The 17,171-nt window shown below is 35.7% G+C and overlaps 1 protein-coding gene across 1 annotated transcript; it reads right to left on the reverse strand.

Moving 5' to 3' along the window:
- Nucleotides 1-593: 593 nt before the first annotated feature.
- On the reverse strand, nucleotides 594-9,046 carry LOC145556317 (omega-amidase, chloroplastic-like). Its single transcript, XM_081617968.1, has 10 exons — nucleotides 8,693-9,046; nucleotides 8,450-8,566; nucleotides 6,532-6,756; nucleotides 6,365-6,458; nucleotides 5,324-5,398; nucleotides 4,816-4,894; nucleotides 2,834-2,849; nucleotides 2,092-2,172; nucleotides 1,169-1,251; nucleotides 594-1,076 (listed from the first exon to the last, which is right to left on the reverse strand). The coding sequence occupies exons 1-10, from the start codon at nucleotides 8,945-8,947 to the stop codon at nucleotides 1,007-1,009; spliced, it is 1,095 nt and encodes a 364-aa protein (XP_081474094.1). The 5' UTR covers nucleotides 8,948-9,046; the 3' UTR covers nucleotides 594-1,006.
- Between the last annotated feature and the right edge of the window lie 8,125 nt (nucleotides 9,047-17,171).

Consider the following 17,171-nt stretch of genomic DNA (forward strand, 5'->3'; position numbering starts at 1 on the left):
TATCCCAATGGGCCTATTTTTCTAAATTTTTAATGGGCTTGTGTGCAGTCCTGAATCTAATTGGTTGGAAAATTGCCCCATAGTTTAATTTTTTTTTTACATTGATTGACATTCCCTAATAAACATGTTCCTAACACATTCTCCTGTGAAAACAAAAAAAAATACTTAAATATGGCTACCAGCCTAGCCTACCATTATGAGAGTTACTTCATTAGTGTTACAGGGGTTATTTCGTTAGTGTTAGGCCCTGTTCTTTAGAGTTGCTCTGCTCTGCTCTGTCCTGCTCTGCTGAAATCTGCTTTGCTCTGTTCTGCTCTGCTCTGCAGTGTGTGAAAGTTTAACCGTGCTCTGCTGAAATCTGCTCTGCTCTATTCTGTCCTGCACTGCCTGAAAGCTCAAAAGAACAGGGCCTTATAGAAGTAATTTGGTCAGTGTTATAAGGGGTTATTTTGTTCTTTAACAAGCGGCCACACCACGGCATCATGGTATGGCCGGCCACACACAAAGCACGCTATTTTCCTATTCCTAAATATTTTTCAAAACTTGGGGCAGTTGTACTTTGGTTTGTCATTACAAAACGAAAACAGTTGGTATTTATCAAATTAGGAAAGATTCCATATAATTCTAGTGTAACGAAATTTACAATCTCCAACACATGATCATTATGTTGATACTCCATCTTCATAATATTAGGATAGAGTAATTTACAGACTGACACGATCACTATGTCAATACTCCGTCTTCATAATCTTGGCCCCGACTAGATAGAGGTACATATTATTCCTTGGTGAAATACTAAATTCACCATTCATATTTAACAACATTTTTCATACGAAATTTGTCCAACACTGCTATCCACATCGCTTAAGCTCATCTCAACGCGGAAACTTTACACGCAATACAGTTTATTCTAGTCTTTTGAAATCCACCAAGTTTGCAAATGAATGCAGTATTCACCTTCTCAAAGTTGTTTGTCATCTGTTCATATCCCAGCATGCCATAAAGATCAAGATCTTTGTACATCCACCAACTGGTAAAGATCCCCTCGGCGTTGCTTCTCCAATGGGAGATTAGTCCTATCATTCAGAGTAAACGAATCACAAACCAAAAAAAGGAAGCATATTGACATTAATAAACTGTTAATGTTCTATGGCCAACTTATTTTCACCTTCGGAGTTCAATTGATGAGTAATCGATGTCAGCTATAATAATCTCTTCACCGTGTTCTGTTGTGGCCAAGATTTCTCCAAACTGCCAAATGACTTTTCAGTTCAGCAATATAACATGCAACATTACAAGAATCTACCACTTTCTAAAGTACTACAGAAGAAGCTAAGCAGACCTCAGTTATTTTCATGATGCCTAAGGAAAAATCTGATCTCTCAGGATTCATTGAGAGAGAATGGTATAAATCTGTGAGCCATTCATCCAAGAAATGTTCTTTAACAGTATAAATTTGGCATAGGTATCTCCTATGGTAAAATGTGAATTACTTTTGATGACAAATGTACTGCGTATGATGTACACTAAGTTTTTTAAGAAACAGCATGTAAAAAAAGCAATCACAATCATGGTGAGGATTTAGATAATGCAGGGATTTAGGAAGAGTGACAATATCGTAACTCAGCCCTTGAAGAAGTCCATGTATAAGCAAAAAGTCTTTTAAGGATATAAATCCTATGTGTACAAAAAATGTTTTCAACTTCAAGAGTCTTTCAAGTTTAGTTATGTCACCAGATAGAGAAAGGTTGAGGCTGTCTCGCTTGGAGGGCTTTACAGAGTTTAATCTCCCGATACAAAAGTGTATTACGCAAGTCCTATGCTATATCACACCCTACTTAACATTGCCTAACCCACCCCCACCCCCCGGGCTCTTTTTGTGTGGAGAATTCCCATCAAGTCATTGGGTTTTCAGAGGCATAGGGCTTTTTGTTATTGTCTTCTTGATTTTTGGTAATTGCTTGCCTAACTACAATGCTTCAGCAGTTATGTGTACAACAGAGCATGAGAGAGAAAATACATAAACATCAAAGCTGAGATAATCTAGGTTAAGTGCAGAACAAGTGGGATTTGCACAAGTGTGATACTCACAGGTCCAACAAGTGTAGAGTGACCCCAAGCAACATAACCAGCACCAGCATCACGCGCAGGAGAGCAAGTAGCTACATATAACTGGTATTTGCAAGTAGAAAACACACGTTAGCCAACAGAAAGACACCAATAATTCTACTAAGCTAGCATTAAAACATGCATTGGAAACTTCCAGTAGTAGTATGCTACCCTGGAAACTTCACCAATTAGACCCAAAGTTCAGTATGTTCTTCATTGACTCTTCACTAGAGAAAATTCCCGCATTGCATTTAGTATTCTATAACATGTATGTCATAAGAATGACTGCACCCCCCCCGCCCCCCCAACACACACACACACACACTCTTCCCCTGCCTCCTTATGGGAAACTGCTTCAGAGCAACATTTCGGAAAAAATAAGACCAAGTCCAGAATTCCAGTATCAACAAATATTTTTTGTTCAATAATTTCTTAAATACACCCTGTATGCTGTAGAGAAGGATAATATTTAAGGTTTTAAGAAGTTGTAGATTCCTTTCCTACAGCACCTCTTGTCAGGTATATGACAGGCTTGGCATTTTGGCAACATGTTCAAGAGGTTCTATTCACTAACCTTAGGTCAAACTTCAGACTTGACAAGGATTGTCTATAGAAAAAGGGGAAAGTAAAAAGTCCATACACAGTACGATTTCATGCAGAAAATGAATACTGATGCTAAGCACATGCATCAGCTTAAGCCGAAATATATAGGTCCTGAAGTTACCTGATTATCAACAGCCCTGCAAAAAGAAAAGACAACGCATTCTTAAGGATTCATTGGGATTAAATCAATAGGTGAAGTGAAAAAAAGCACAATAATAATACTCCAACAATATACTGCCATAAAAGCTTGAATCATGTACTAGATCAAAGAAATCCAAAAGTAATATGAGCTTCATTGTGATTGGTATTAACAATATTGCTTAAACCAAACAACAAGATGAAAATGCATGAATAACATGTAGAAACAATACTCCAGACATACTCTATAAAGCAATGTACAATGTTTAGTCAGCAAGAAGTAGCATTGGTCAATCAGTCGCCTAAAACAAGCAACTCAGGGGTTCATTTCATACTCAGCAGAGGACAATATAAATGTTAATTATAGGATGCATCAGCAAACATGTAGCCATAGCAGAATTTTCCTGATAGTCAATGAATTGACTGTTCAGGGATTACTATAGGGAAGATACCGAGGATAGGTTAGAAATGGTCAAAGCATTTTTCCAGCTTACCTCCAAGAGTCCAAGCAACTAAGTTGTTCCAACAACCCAACCAAGACCCCCAATAAAGACTAAATAAGTACTATATATTTGGGTCCTTGTGAGTGATTTATAATATTTAAGAAAATAGACGGCAAACAGTTTCTCTTCATCACAAGATTTATTGATCATAGAGAGGTTAAATAAGGTAGAGGGAGACCGAAAATGACTAGGTTGGAAGGAGTTAGGAAGGATATGAAGCTTATGGATTTACGTGAGAATGAGGTATTTGATCGTAGGGATGAAGGAGGAAGATTTTTATGGATGACAATATGGAATAATCACTTTTAATTCTTGTAGCCGACCTCGGTTATGGGATTAAGGCTTTGATTGATTGATATCATATAACAAGCTAAACATGTAACATTGGACATTTTAATGAGCCATCTTGTACCTGATAAACCAACATTTTTTGTGAGAATAAAGACTTAACAGATCTGTTATTAGTCCATTGTCCCCAAAGAACATGTTCTTGTGAGAGTGACACAGAACAGAGCCACTCAGCCACATACTTGCCTTAAGCAGGGCTGTCAAACTACTTAATTTAAGAGCAAAAGGAAACTATCAAAGAATCTTGGGAACTTGATGAAGTTTTCTACCCAACTATCCAATTTAACTACTGTTATCATTAATCAACAAGTATACACAGAATTATGAGTCAAAAAATAGAAACTCTACATCTTCTACATATTCTCCTCATGAAATAGACTCCATGAAAAAATATAGCTCTTGTATTTCTTTTGAGGCAGTTGTAAGTTAAGAATCCATGCTTGCCTACTTGGGCACCCAAATCAATCAATCAATCAATCAAAGCCTTAATCCCAAAAGTGGGGTCGGCTAACATGAACCAAATTTGATTATTCCGTGTAGTCATCAACATAAATCTTTCTCCTCCATCCCTTACGATCCAAAACTTCATCCTCACGTAAATCCATGCACTTCATATCCTTCCTCACTCCTTCCAACCAAGTCATCTTTGGTCTCCCTCTTCCTCGTTTAATCCCTCCATGGTCCCACTCTTCCACTCTTCGCACCGGTGCACCCTCGGGTCTCCGTCTTACATGTATAATAAACACAATTGGGATAGACGTGATAGCCTCATAATATCTGTATCTCCATATGTCACTCATCATACTTTCTTAATTGCACAATTTACTCTGGCCATATCCTAGCAGATTCATATTTCAAAGATAACGCTGTTCTATTGCAATAATTCGGCAATGTTTAATATATATCATCAATAAGAAAGGAAACTAAAAAAAAAACAGCAACTCAGTTTACACATTTTTAATTCCTCAATCTTAGCAGTCTGAAAACAATATTAGTGAAAATAATTCATGAAAGCCATTTATTAACATCGGCCGAAACAGATAAAGCAATTGTAATGCATTGATTGGAAAAGAAGAATAATTCAAATTGGGTAATCACAGTTCATGAGCACTACCTTGCCCTCTGAAGCAATTCCCAGTGCAGCGGTCCAGTAGTCATGTTAAACGCTCCAGGATAGCACAGCAAATGAGCTCCTATTAAGGAAAAATGTGAAGTCTAACCACAACTAATCAACTAAGAATACAACATATCTAAGCCAACACAATTTCAATACTCCTGATAAAACAAACACTCCTGCGTTTTAGTTCATAAAAAAAAAGGATGGTTTAAGCTTTAAGTACTCAACATTGGGTAAAAGGAAAACTTTGCAATTCTTGTAAATCCAAGCAATATCTGTTACTAGCTAACCATCAAGATACCAAGAGAAAGACTTACAAAGACATCACAAGCAAGGTGTACAAGAAAAATATCCTACAAAGTGTTTGTAAAGAGAAATAGCAAACGGTATCAAAGAAGAAGATACAAGTCAATGTTGATGAAAATAAACACTGAAAATAAGACTAGAGGGAAGCTAATAAACAAATGTGGAAATGCAGATCCATTAAAGTTACAGAAGTAAATACCTCTTGCAGCATATAGAATTGCCAATTCCTGAAAACGAATGTCATAACAGATGCCTATTCCAATACGTCCAACCTCTGGAAAATAAAAATGAGACATCATGTATCACACGAATTTTTTTTGCAAAACAGGAAACAGTACAGTTCAAACATTTCAATGAGACATCATGTATCACACTAATTTTTTTTGCAAAACAGGAAACTATTTCAATGACAAACATGACCATTATACTAGCAATATTGATGGATAAATTCCAGCCAAAGGTCCTCCCTTTGAGTGGAAATAGCAGAATTGAATCTAGTAAGTTCGATTATTGCTAAAATCAGATTCTCATGATAAATAATACCAATAAAATGCTTACAGAGTCAAAATAAACAAAAGATAATTCCTCAATCAACTAGCATGTTTGATGAATCAAATATCCATAAAAAAGAACATTCATGAGGAAAATAAAGTAAATTACTGGTCTTATCTCTCCTTTTTCATACATATAGCCTCCTTTACAAACAAAGTATATGCTTGTCATATACACTGGATGACTGGAATGTGTAAATGTCGTTTTCATGTGTAAATTGTATTTCAATTTGACTTGAAATCAACCAGTAAGGCAGTGATGCTATTCACTTTCTATTGCTTTCAAAAGATTCTGGGAGGCACAGATTACAAAATTAAGCTTCTCCTCCAAATTGGTATCAATTGGTTCTTAATCATAGAATCTTAATTTTGACAGCCTTGATATAATATAGAGGTGGGGGAGGGGGGGGGGGGGGGGGGGGGGGGGAAGCTGAGCGATTAAAAATTGAAAAACTTGTTACAAACTAGTTTTATGACTCAAAAGCAAACCCTCTGCCAATATAGGGCTGACAAAGCATGTGATGGGAAACAGTAACTTAAATATGGATGCACCAAATAAACACAGTTGAATGATGGAGCTGTTTAAAATCTTAATTAAATCAACTTTGAGCACCATATCGGCATATCCCACAAAAATAGAAAGTAAAAAATCAAACAAATTATCCCTTGTAGACATGTTTACATCAAACCTGTATCTACAACTGTAGGAGTCTCTCCAGCTGTAAGAGTTTGTGATTCCTTGAAAGTGATCTTTCCAGGAATATCAATATCAAATAGGTGTATCTGTAGTCAAAAAAGTTACGTTCAGAAATATGGTCTATTCAAACAACAGAAGCAAGGGAAGGGAGTGGCATACCTTCCTATGTTTAGCAATTAGCTTTCCATCAGTATCAAAAACGCAGCATGTATTATACAAACAATCCCCAACACGTTCTGGAATGGATCCCCCAACTATTGTGATCTTCAAGGCACGAGAAACTTCAGAAAGCATTGCTGTCGAAGGAGATGCATTGCTACCAGCATCAATATCTTCAGCATATTCAGGAAAACTAGCATTTGAATATGGACTATTCCAAATCTCCTGAATTGATACAAACATCAATATGATCATGAAGTCTAACAGCCATTTCCCATCAAGAACACACACACATAGGTTATTAAGATCAAAGCATTTAACAGTCCACTGTGAATGATACTAAATCTCCTAAAACAAAAGAATGCTAAACCATGCATGAGGAATTCCTTTATTGTTTTCAAGTCTGCCCCAATCTAGGTCAGCTCATTCACCCTCCAGGTCACCTTTTGTGTAAATATACTCTTTGTTCCTTAAGTCATCCTGCATAAGTCTACCATTATCTTGCTATATCTTCTCCCTCTTTCCTAACTCTTATTTGCCTACATTATTTGTGTCGTTTTAATTTATAATCTTTCTACTAATTTATTTCATAGTGCTGTGACTGCTGTCAAACTGACATCATCATGATTGAAGTGTTATTATTACGGTTAGCACTAGCACAACTGAAATTGACACTTCTACTATTGCAGTTACATTATATATCCACAAATTTAAGTTCTTTTATAACCTTTGAGGCACAACTTTAAGCATATTTTACCTAATTATATACGAAGTATACAAAACTATGCAAATCACATACTCCCTACTCCCTAACATCATATACAATTTCATACAAGATAGTTATCACTAGCTTTATTAGGACATCAAGACAATGAGTGATATCTTTATTTATGGAAAATTCAATTAATTTGATGCCACAACTGTCCCCTGGATCAGAAAGTTACAGCACAGAGATATCCACTTAATTAAGCAGCAGATAAATCCTCTAAAGAAAGAAGTAATTCATTGGCCAAATTGAACCCAAAATTTCAACTTCCAATTTTCTTATATAAACTCAACCAACTTTCCTCAACATGCTACTATGTCAGCAATTCCAAAACGATATACATCCGAACACCTTAAAAATGAAAATCCTAGAGGACAAGGTACAGCATGGCCATAAGAATTTCTAATTTGATCGCATATAATTTCCTGACAATCCAACTCCAAAAGGAATTTATCACAGAATATCCACAATGTACACATCCTATGATCCTATTGCCCGAAATTCCACTCTCACCATCATGGTAAAAAATACCCTCCCTAGAGAATTCTGTTTCAACGTCGCCTAAAATTCTTCTAATGATCATATATACTTCTACTTACTCCCTGATTTCAGTTCAAATTTTCAAAAATGATAACCTCCCAATTTCAAGAATTTCTAATTTGATCGCATATAATTTCCTGACAATCCAACTCCAAAAGGAATTTATCACAGAATATCCACAATGTACACATCCTATGATCCTATTGCCCGAAATTCCACTCACCATCATGGTAAAAAATACCCTCCCTAGAGAATTCTGTTTCAACGTCGCCTAAAATTCTTCTAATGATCATATATACTTCTACTTACTCCCTGATTTCAGTTCAAATTTTCAAAAATGATAACCTCCCAATTGCAGCATAATTCAGCCGGTAAAACTATCCTATGAATCTATTAGCAATTTCAACACTATACTTGCTGGACAAATAGCATAACACTTAATAAACCCAGCCAAATATAGCAATAATTGCTTCCTAAAACCCAATTTATAATTCAAAAAAACCATAACACAACAAAAATGAAGATTAATATCGACTAATTTATGGAAATGATCAAACAATTTAACAATTGCAACTGACAAAAACCGGCAAATGTAACGATTAGCAAACTTACAGGCAACACAACAAGCTTGGCACCCTTTTGAGCAGCATCCTCAATCGCCTTCTTAGCATGAGCAATATTCCTCTCTTTATCTGCTGTTATAGAAAGCTGACAAAGCCCAATTTTATACTGCCCACCAAAAATTTCACAGAAATTAGTAATCCCCATATATTAAAACAAAATACCCACTTCAAATTAACAACAATTAATCAGAAAAATGCCCCAAAAAATACTAAAATTAGAAAAAGGTACGACCTTGGTGATTGGAGGAGTGGGCAATTGAAGAGCAGGAGGAACCCTAGCTTGTTCAGGCTTGAAAGAGGAAGACATTATTGTTGAAAAGCTTGAATTTCTGTGCTTTAATGGCGGCAGATTGCCTCTGATTGCTCTGTTGAAGATGGATGAAGAAGAGGAATGAAGAGGAGTTTTGGTTGATTGGAATTTGGAGAGAGAAATTGAGTAGGAATTGAGAACCTTAGTGTTGAATATTGTTCTTCCTGCTATGTTCATTTCATTTGGTAATCTTTTGTTTGGTGATACCGAACTTGGTTGACACTAGAAATTGGATACCCTCTGAAAAATTGAAACTTGACACTTTGACAGTCACAATGGGAAACTTATATGGTGAATCTTATGAATTTATGATCTGTTTTTGTTTAACTTAACATCAATTACTCACCCTTTTAGAATTGTTGTCGTACTATATTAGAACTTAAAAATATGCAATACGTGTAAACATGGGCAACGGGCCGTGTCGTGCCGCCGCGGGCCGTGCCGTGGTGGTGGGCGTGCCGTGCCTAAATTTGGCACACCCCAGCCCACGTGCCTGTCGTGCCGGGCCGCGGGCCAAACCGTGCCACTTTTTTTTTATTTTTTTTATTTTATTTTTTTTTTTTTTTATAAATGAACGTAAATAAAAAACGATATATAAATATTTCTTAGTACAGCTTAATTTTATATAAATAATGTTATTAATTTATGTTTATGTTAATGTTAATATATTTTGTTTTGAACAAACTTTATTTTAATTAAGGTTATATAAATTATTTATCTAATTATGTTTAAGTTTATATAAATACTTTTATTAATTTAGCAAAAAACAACAATACATATAATAAAAATTAAATTACCAATGTCGTGCCAGACCGTGCCACGTGTCGTGTTGGTGTGCCGACCCACGGGCCGGCCACCGTGCCTCGTGCCGTGCTCGTGCCGATTCCCAGATTTTTGTTCACGGCACGGCCCACAGGTGGGCCGCCGTGCCGTGTCGGAATCGTGTCGGGCCCGTGCCGCCCGCGTGCCCGCACGGCCCATGCCCATCTTTAATTACGTGTATATAGATCTAGTGAATAGAATAAGCTTAGAAAATTCCGAAACTCTGAACCAATATTTTCGATACTGAAATGAGTTTTGTCACATTCACAATTACTCGCACTTTTAGAAGAGTTGACGTACTAAATTAGAAATTTAAAATATGCATTACATGTATATAGATCTAGTGAATAGAATAAGCTTAGAAAATTCCGAATTGAAACTCCGAACTAATAATTTCGATATAGTGAAATGAGTTTTGTCACATTCACTAATTGAAGTATTTATTATGCTACACTAATAAGAGATTAATTTAGATAAGTTTAATTAATGTTAAGTAAAAAAAAATACAATTAACATAGATTTTGCATCAATTGAAATAATTTATACCAACTTTGCACTCTTATAATAGAAATAAAATTGACCATGACACATTAGATGATTTGTAGCATGGTCACTGAATTTTCTCAATACTAACTTTGTCTCATGAGAAAATACAAGTTTATCAGTCTCATAAACTTGGAATGCAAATCAAAGGGTATTATGGTAATTTTGTGAAATTTGGGGCAACTTTGCATTCTTTTCACCCTTTTCTTCCTCTATCCTCCATTTCCAGAATACAAAACCACTTTCTTCCTCCACACCAACGCCACCATTGTTTAAGGCATTTCAAAATGCCGCCACAGATGAAAGGCTTTCCCTAAGGGATTGATATGACTCTAATTTACACTCTTTTTCTAATAGGGTGTCTTTTTATTTCGTTGCGAAACGACCATTGTTGCGGAAGAAGAAAAAGAGGACAAAGGTGTATGGGGAGATATGGAAAACGGGCTGACATCGCATAAAAGGCCGATATCTTATTCGAGTACGGATCCTCAGCAATTACCGAACATATCGGCATCCATGCATAAGGCAGATATGTTAGCTTATCAGTGATCGGCACGTGGCAACAACACTTTGACACATGGCACAAGGTACTTTGTATGCCATGCAGCCACCTGCCATCTGGAAGGATAATAGTCAATCTTAATCCCATAATCAAGGTAGCATTTATTACTCTCTCTCTCTCTGATCTCTACTTTCTCTCTCTACATAACTTCTTATCTTTTTCTTAAACGCTTTTTAACTTTATCATCGGAGTGTTTTTTCCCCGGATCACCCCGGGGTGTAGGTTCTCATCTGGACGATAGGAGCTTCACGGATCTTGGACTCGGGCTTTCGGGTTATCAGATCCTAACCGAAACAGAAGGGGAAGCGTTTTGTGGATTTGATCGAAGGAAGGCAGAGAGATGGAGGTGTTTGTGATGGGTTTTGGGTTTGTGGTGGTTGTGATGGGTTTTTGGTTTTGGTGTATGTGGTGATGGTGGACTAGGAGGTGGCTATGGTGGTGATGCTGGAAGAAGATCAGAGAAGATGGCTTGATATTTTTTTAAAAAAATAAATAAATAAAAAACCAGACTAATTGAAACAAAATTGTTAATTAGCCTGATTGATTGGGGTAGCTCTTGTCCCACTACTCTATAACACTATAGCATTACAACCTACATCCTTCGTTTTCCTAACTTCTAATCACCTTTTATTTTCATCAATTTTTTTAAAAAAATACTACTCACTTTTGTTTATACTAGGTACCTTAGTTCTTATTATTTGTAACAAACGGGTAGAAATATGATTTTCCTTTCGAGTATTAATAATGATGCATATGGCATTGTGAATTGCTAAACACCGCCAACAAAAATGATCATCACCGCCAACATTCGGTGTGAATGGACAATCGTACCCTTATTACTTCACCACCCCTTATCCTCCCGGCGACCCACAACTCCTTCTGATCGGCGATGACCACCACCACCCTGATCGGCGACCCACCATACCCTCCTCTATGACGACCCACCACCTTCCCTCGCCGGCGGGAAGGTGGTGGTTTAATATTTTTTTTATTTCAGGCAATCGCGGTAACCGAAGCCCAAAACCGATTACCGTGCGCGATAATCGGAGCCCAAAACCGGTTATCATGCACGGTAACCGGTTTTGGGTTCTGGTTATCGCGCACGGTAACCGGTTTTGGGCTTCGGTTACCACGCACGGTAACCGGTTTTGGACTTTGGTTACCTTGCACCTTAACCGATTCCATGGTAACCGGAGCCCAAAACCAGTTATCGTGCCCGGTAACCGGGTTTGAGCTGGTTGGTACGGTTGTCAAAAAAAAAAAACCACCATGTTTCCGCCAAAGAGGGAAGGTGGTGGGTCACCTTTGAGGGGGATGTGGTAGGTCGCCGGTTCAGGGTGGTTGTGGTGGTGGTCGTCGTCGCCAATCAGTGTGGTGGTGGTGTTAGTCATCAATTGGGGTGGTGGTGTCAAGGTGTTAGTGATTGGTGGCAAGAGGGAAGATAGTGGTGAAGTACTAAGGGTATGGTTGTCAATTCACACTAAATGTTGGCAGTTTTGATCATTTTGGATGGCGGTATATAACACCCCATTAGGTAATAAGGAAGGGGTGAGATTCGATCCAAGGATCATGTGAAATTGGGAGGGAAGCTCTAACCAGATAAGCTATCCCTCACTCTCATATTATATATATATTTTTTTATGTATTAATGTTGTTATCGATTTTAACCAAATAAATAAAATAAAATAAAATTGTCGTTTTTATATACTTATTGATATTGTTAATAAATAAAAATAAAGTGGACTAAATATTTCCATTAGATAAATTAATTTTATATTTAATTTAACATTTGTATGAGAGCTATTAGGTACCCTTCGCATGTAAGAACGAGGGTAGTTTATTTAGTTAGTAAAATGGCGGTTATTTACGAAGAGACACATACACTTCAACAGAAATAACTACCATCTCCCGCCATTCCCTACAAATATCTCACTCTCCTCCAATTTTCCTTTATTTAGTGTCAATATATACATACTTCCATTTTTGTGCATGCCCTAAAATTTATCCACTACATCCGCATATACTCCTACAAATTTACACTCCAACAAACCATATGGATCCTAATAAGCATGAACCTAACCCGACGGACGGTCCCGAGCACTCGAACCCGCCGGTAGCACCTATTGATGATGATGGTGATGCCTTTTGGAGTATGATTGATTCTTGGGTGAATGACCCCGTACCGTTACAAGAAATGCCGTTTGTTCAAAGTGATGATCATCACCAAAGTGTTGGATTCGACGGCGGTGATGTGAGTATCCAGGGAATGCAACAAGGGGTTGGGAAAGAGGATAATGCCCCTCAAGAACAACAACAACAACAACAAGAAGATCAATGGCCATTGCCATTGCAAGTAGTGGGGCCTATTGATCCTAATAATCATGATCCTTGTGCTTTTTGTCTTGTGCTTAGAATAATTAGGTTTACAAATGGTATTGATTTTTTTTTTATTATTATTATTTATTTCATTTACTAAGTATTATTTTTTTTAACACTATAGAATTACTAAATAAAAAAAAATGACATTTGTTTGTTGGCTTAATCTTTGATTTATTTATTAATTACTTTTTTTTTTCTATTGCATGATCCAGTTATATATTCATGTTAAACATTGTTCTTAAAAAGTGCTTTTTGCTTAAGGTAAACAGGACTTTGTAGAATTATATTCTGTTTATTAATTGCTTATAAGTTTAGTTTCATTTATGGATGTCATAGATGCCAAATAATTTTACATGTATGTATATTGTAACTTTGAGGATGCCAATATTATTGAAGAGACACATTATATTTTAAAAAGTTATAGTGACACATTTTCTTGTGAGTAATTGTTACAAATTGATGGTATTGATCTTAAGGTATATTACAACTCCTCGGTCTTTTGTCAAAAAAAAAAAAAAAAAAAAAAAAAAAAAAAAAACTCCTCGGTAAATTGTTTTTAGTTTTTTAGTAAGAAATTAAAGAATACTCTAATTTAAATTCACACGATAATTTTACAATAAACTATATTTAGTTATTAGGTATGGTGGTAATTAAGATTCAGGTTTTTTTAAAAATATGTTTATGTACTTTTAATGCCCTCTTTCTCATGTTATAATTTCTATCTTATTAATTAAATGTTGTAATTTCTTGTGTTACAAGGCACTTATACTACCAGGCTTGACATCCATGGGAATGTGGGTTCTATATATCATGCTTTTTACTTCAATGACGGGGTACCACTTTCTGGTGATCACATGGGAAATAATCAATTTCTTGAGTAAGTTAACAATTTAATCTCGACTATGTTTGTGATATGTTAGTCACCCGAATTTTTATTTTTTAATGCTGGTGGTTTTGAGGGTCGATTTATTTATTAATATTTTTATTGGTATACATGGTTTTGTGGTTAAATTTTAAACACACTTATTATTATTGTATATTTGTCTTTCTTTTATATCATGTTATTAAATTTGGATTATGATGCTAATTATATTTATTTGTGCCTTCTAATTCAGTTTTAGCACGCGTTCCTTCGAGGATATAAGAGAGTATTTGAAAGGCTACATTGGCAATCATAGACAAAATGGATACATATTGTTGCAAGAACCTATTTCATTGTTTTATGAAGCCCTAAGCATCGGCTTTGATTGGATTAATTCTGGAGGTTAGTGATTCGATTAATCATTTCTATTTACAACATTAAATAACACTCTCTCCTTTGTCGTACTAACTTTTCAACTTTGACTTTTAGTTTTACCAGTAGATGCATGCATGTCGTTTACAATATTATCTTTAACTTTATAGTATATATACAATTAAAATTTATAGAAGTTGATCTCGAAGATGATAAAATATATATATCTAGACAAATTTGATTATGTAATACTTTTTTTTTTTTTTTTTTTTTTTATATATAGGACATAGTAACATTTGTTTTATGTTATATAGTATTATTAATTTTTTGTAAAAAATCATTAGTTGGCGGGTCGTTCGTAGGAGGAGAGTCTTCTAACCCTTCAGGGATGGAGATGAATGATTCAGACGAAGATAATCAACCATTGCCATTAATATACAGCAGGACTGAGCTTTCAATCCAGGTTGCATTAATCCTTTTTGCATTTTCCATTTTTTTTTAACGTTATTATACGTAGTACAATATATTGTGTCATCTTTATTACAAGTAACGTTTTTTAATTAAATCAATGATATAGCTGTATCTAATGTTTGTTCGAATGTTTATTTTTTTTTTTTTTTGGATATGCTAAGGTAAACAGAGAGAACGAGTGAAGAATATGACACTTCAAGATTTTGCCATATACTTTGATAGGACTATAAATGATGCAAGTGTGGAATTACGCTTATGTGCCACTGTTATTAAAAAGAAACTTCGTTCTTTCGAGATTGATCGATGGCCTTATAGAAAGGTTAGCCTCCTATATTTTAGTGTTAAGTTCAATTCATGTCCAATCACTAAATGTATTATTTACTTTTGAACACGTATCATTATAAATTCATATCAGTCACACAAACAGCATTAATATTTGAACATTTTCTAATGTTTTCATCGATTATACTTGCATTTTCTCGTATGCTATGTATGTTTTTTTTTTTGGTTTCGTTAATTGATGCAGTATTAATGGTAGTGATGTAGGTGAAAAGCTTACAAGGAAAGGTAACCAATTTAATAGAAAGAACAGGGGGTGAATACAATCAATCAATCAAAGCCTTAATCCCAAAAGTGGGGTCGGCTAACATGAACCAAATTTGATTATTCTGTGTAGTCATCAACATAAATCTTTCTCCTCCATCCCTTACGATCCAAAACTTCATCCTCACGTAAATCCATGCACTTCATATCCTTCCTCACTCCTTCCAACCAAGTCATCTTTGGTCTCCCTCTTCCTCGTTTAATCCCTCCATGGTCCCACTCTTCCACTCTTCGCACCGGTGCACCCTCGGGTCTCCGTCTTACATGTCCAAACCAACGCAGACGATTTTCCCTTAATTTATCTACAATGCCCGCCACACCTACTTTCTTGCGAATAACCTCATCTTGAATTGGTCTAGTTAATTCATCTAGAACCGTTGCAAAAAGAAAAGGGCTTAATGCAGACCCTTGATGCAATCCGATTGTAATAGGGAAATCTTTTGTCAACCCTCCGCATGTCCTCACATTTGTTGACACATCCCGATACATATCCTTAACTAGGTCTACATACCTTCGTGGGATACCTTTCTTCAACATTGCCCACCAAAGTATCTCTCTTGGCACCTTGTCATATGCCTTCTCTAAATCAATAAAGACCATATGAAGATCTTTCTTCTTTACCCTATAAAACTCCATCATTTGTCTTATCAAATGGATTGCCTCCATAGTAGATCTCCCAGGCATAAAACCAAATTGGTTATCTGAAATGCTTGTGCATGCCCTCAACCTTTGTTCAATCACCCTTTCCCACAACTTCATAGTATGGCTCATAAGCTTAATTCCTCGATAGTTAGAACAATCTTGAGCGTCTCCTTTGTTTTTAACAGGGGGTGAATACAATAGATTAATAAAAATGGGCCCTGAACGAGTTGAGACTGAGATTCAAAAGCTTCAGCAACGAATATCTGATATTCTTAGTGGGAGAAGGAAGCCTTAGAATACAGTTTGTAGTGTAAATTGTGTATATTCTTCAAATTGTACATAAATGTTTATATATGATGAATTTGTTATTTTCATACACTATTTTGCTTGAGTAAGTGAATAAAGTGTATTAACAGAATAAATCTTTATTCTTTAAATAAATGTAGAGCATTATACTTGTATCTAAATTCTTGTTGACAAATTAAATAATTTTATTTGATTGCATATTTGCATGTCTTCTCTATATGCATATAAGATTTGATCGACTATTAACCTAATGTATAGTAGATTGGGGCTTAACTTGTAAGGAGTAATTAAAAAAATTGTCGGTTGTTATCTCTTGTTTTAGTGCAAAAAACATATAAACTAATCCAACCCTTGCGCATTGTAAACAACATGAAATCAACATTCAACAACAACACTAGCTTAATCCAACAACAAACAACAACAAAGCAACAAATTTAACACAAAAAACACAACCAATCGCCATCATCAATTTGTTAAAAAAAAAACCCAAAATATCGAATACCTTAGGTCGCAACAAACATCAACAAATGGACAAAAAATCCAAAATTTATATCAAAATAACAACATAAACGATGAGAAATTGAGCTTTACCTCAAAAAAATGGCTGCTTTTGGTGTCGTTTTCCCCATAATCGAGCCCAAGGTAGCTCGTTGTTCTTCGAAAGTGACGCAGCAATGTTTCCAGAAAATGGAAAGAATAAAAGAATAAAGGGAATAAAGAAAAAGAAAGGGAAAAAAAATGGGTGACCCGCGAATTTTTTAATCGGGTGGGGCCCAAATACTCTTAACCATAGGTACTAAATTCTTTAACCCAAGGTACTGAATTTTTTGGCTGATTTA

Source organism: Chenopodium album, chromosome 8, assembly GCF_948465745.1.
Source record: "Chenopodium album chromosome 8, dcCheAlbu1.1, whole genome shotgun sequence".
Taxonomy (NCBI): domain Eukaryota; kingdom Viridiplantae; phylum Streptophyta; class Magnoliopsida; order Caryophyllales; family Amaranthaceae; genus Chenopodium; species Chenopodium album.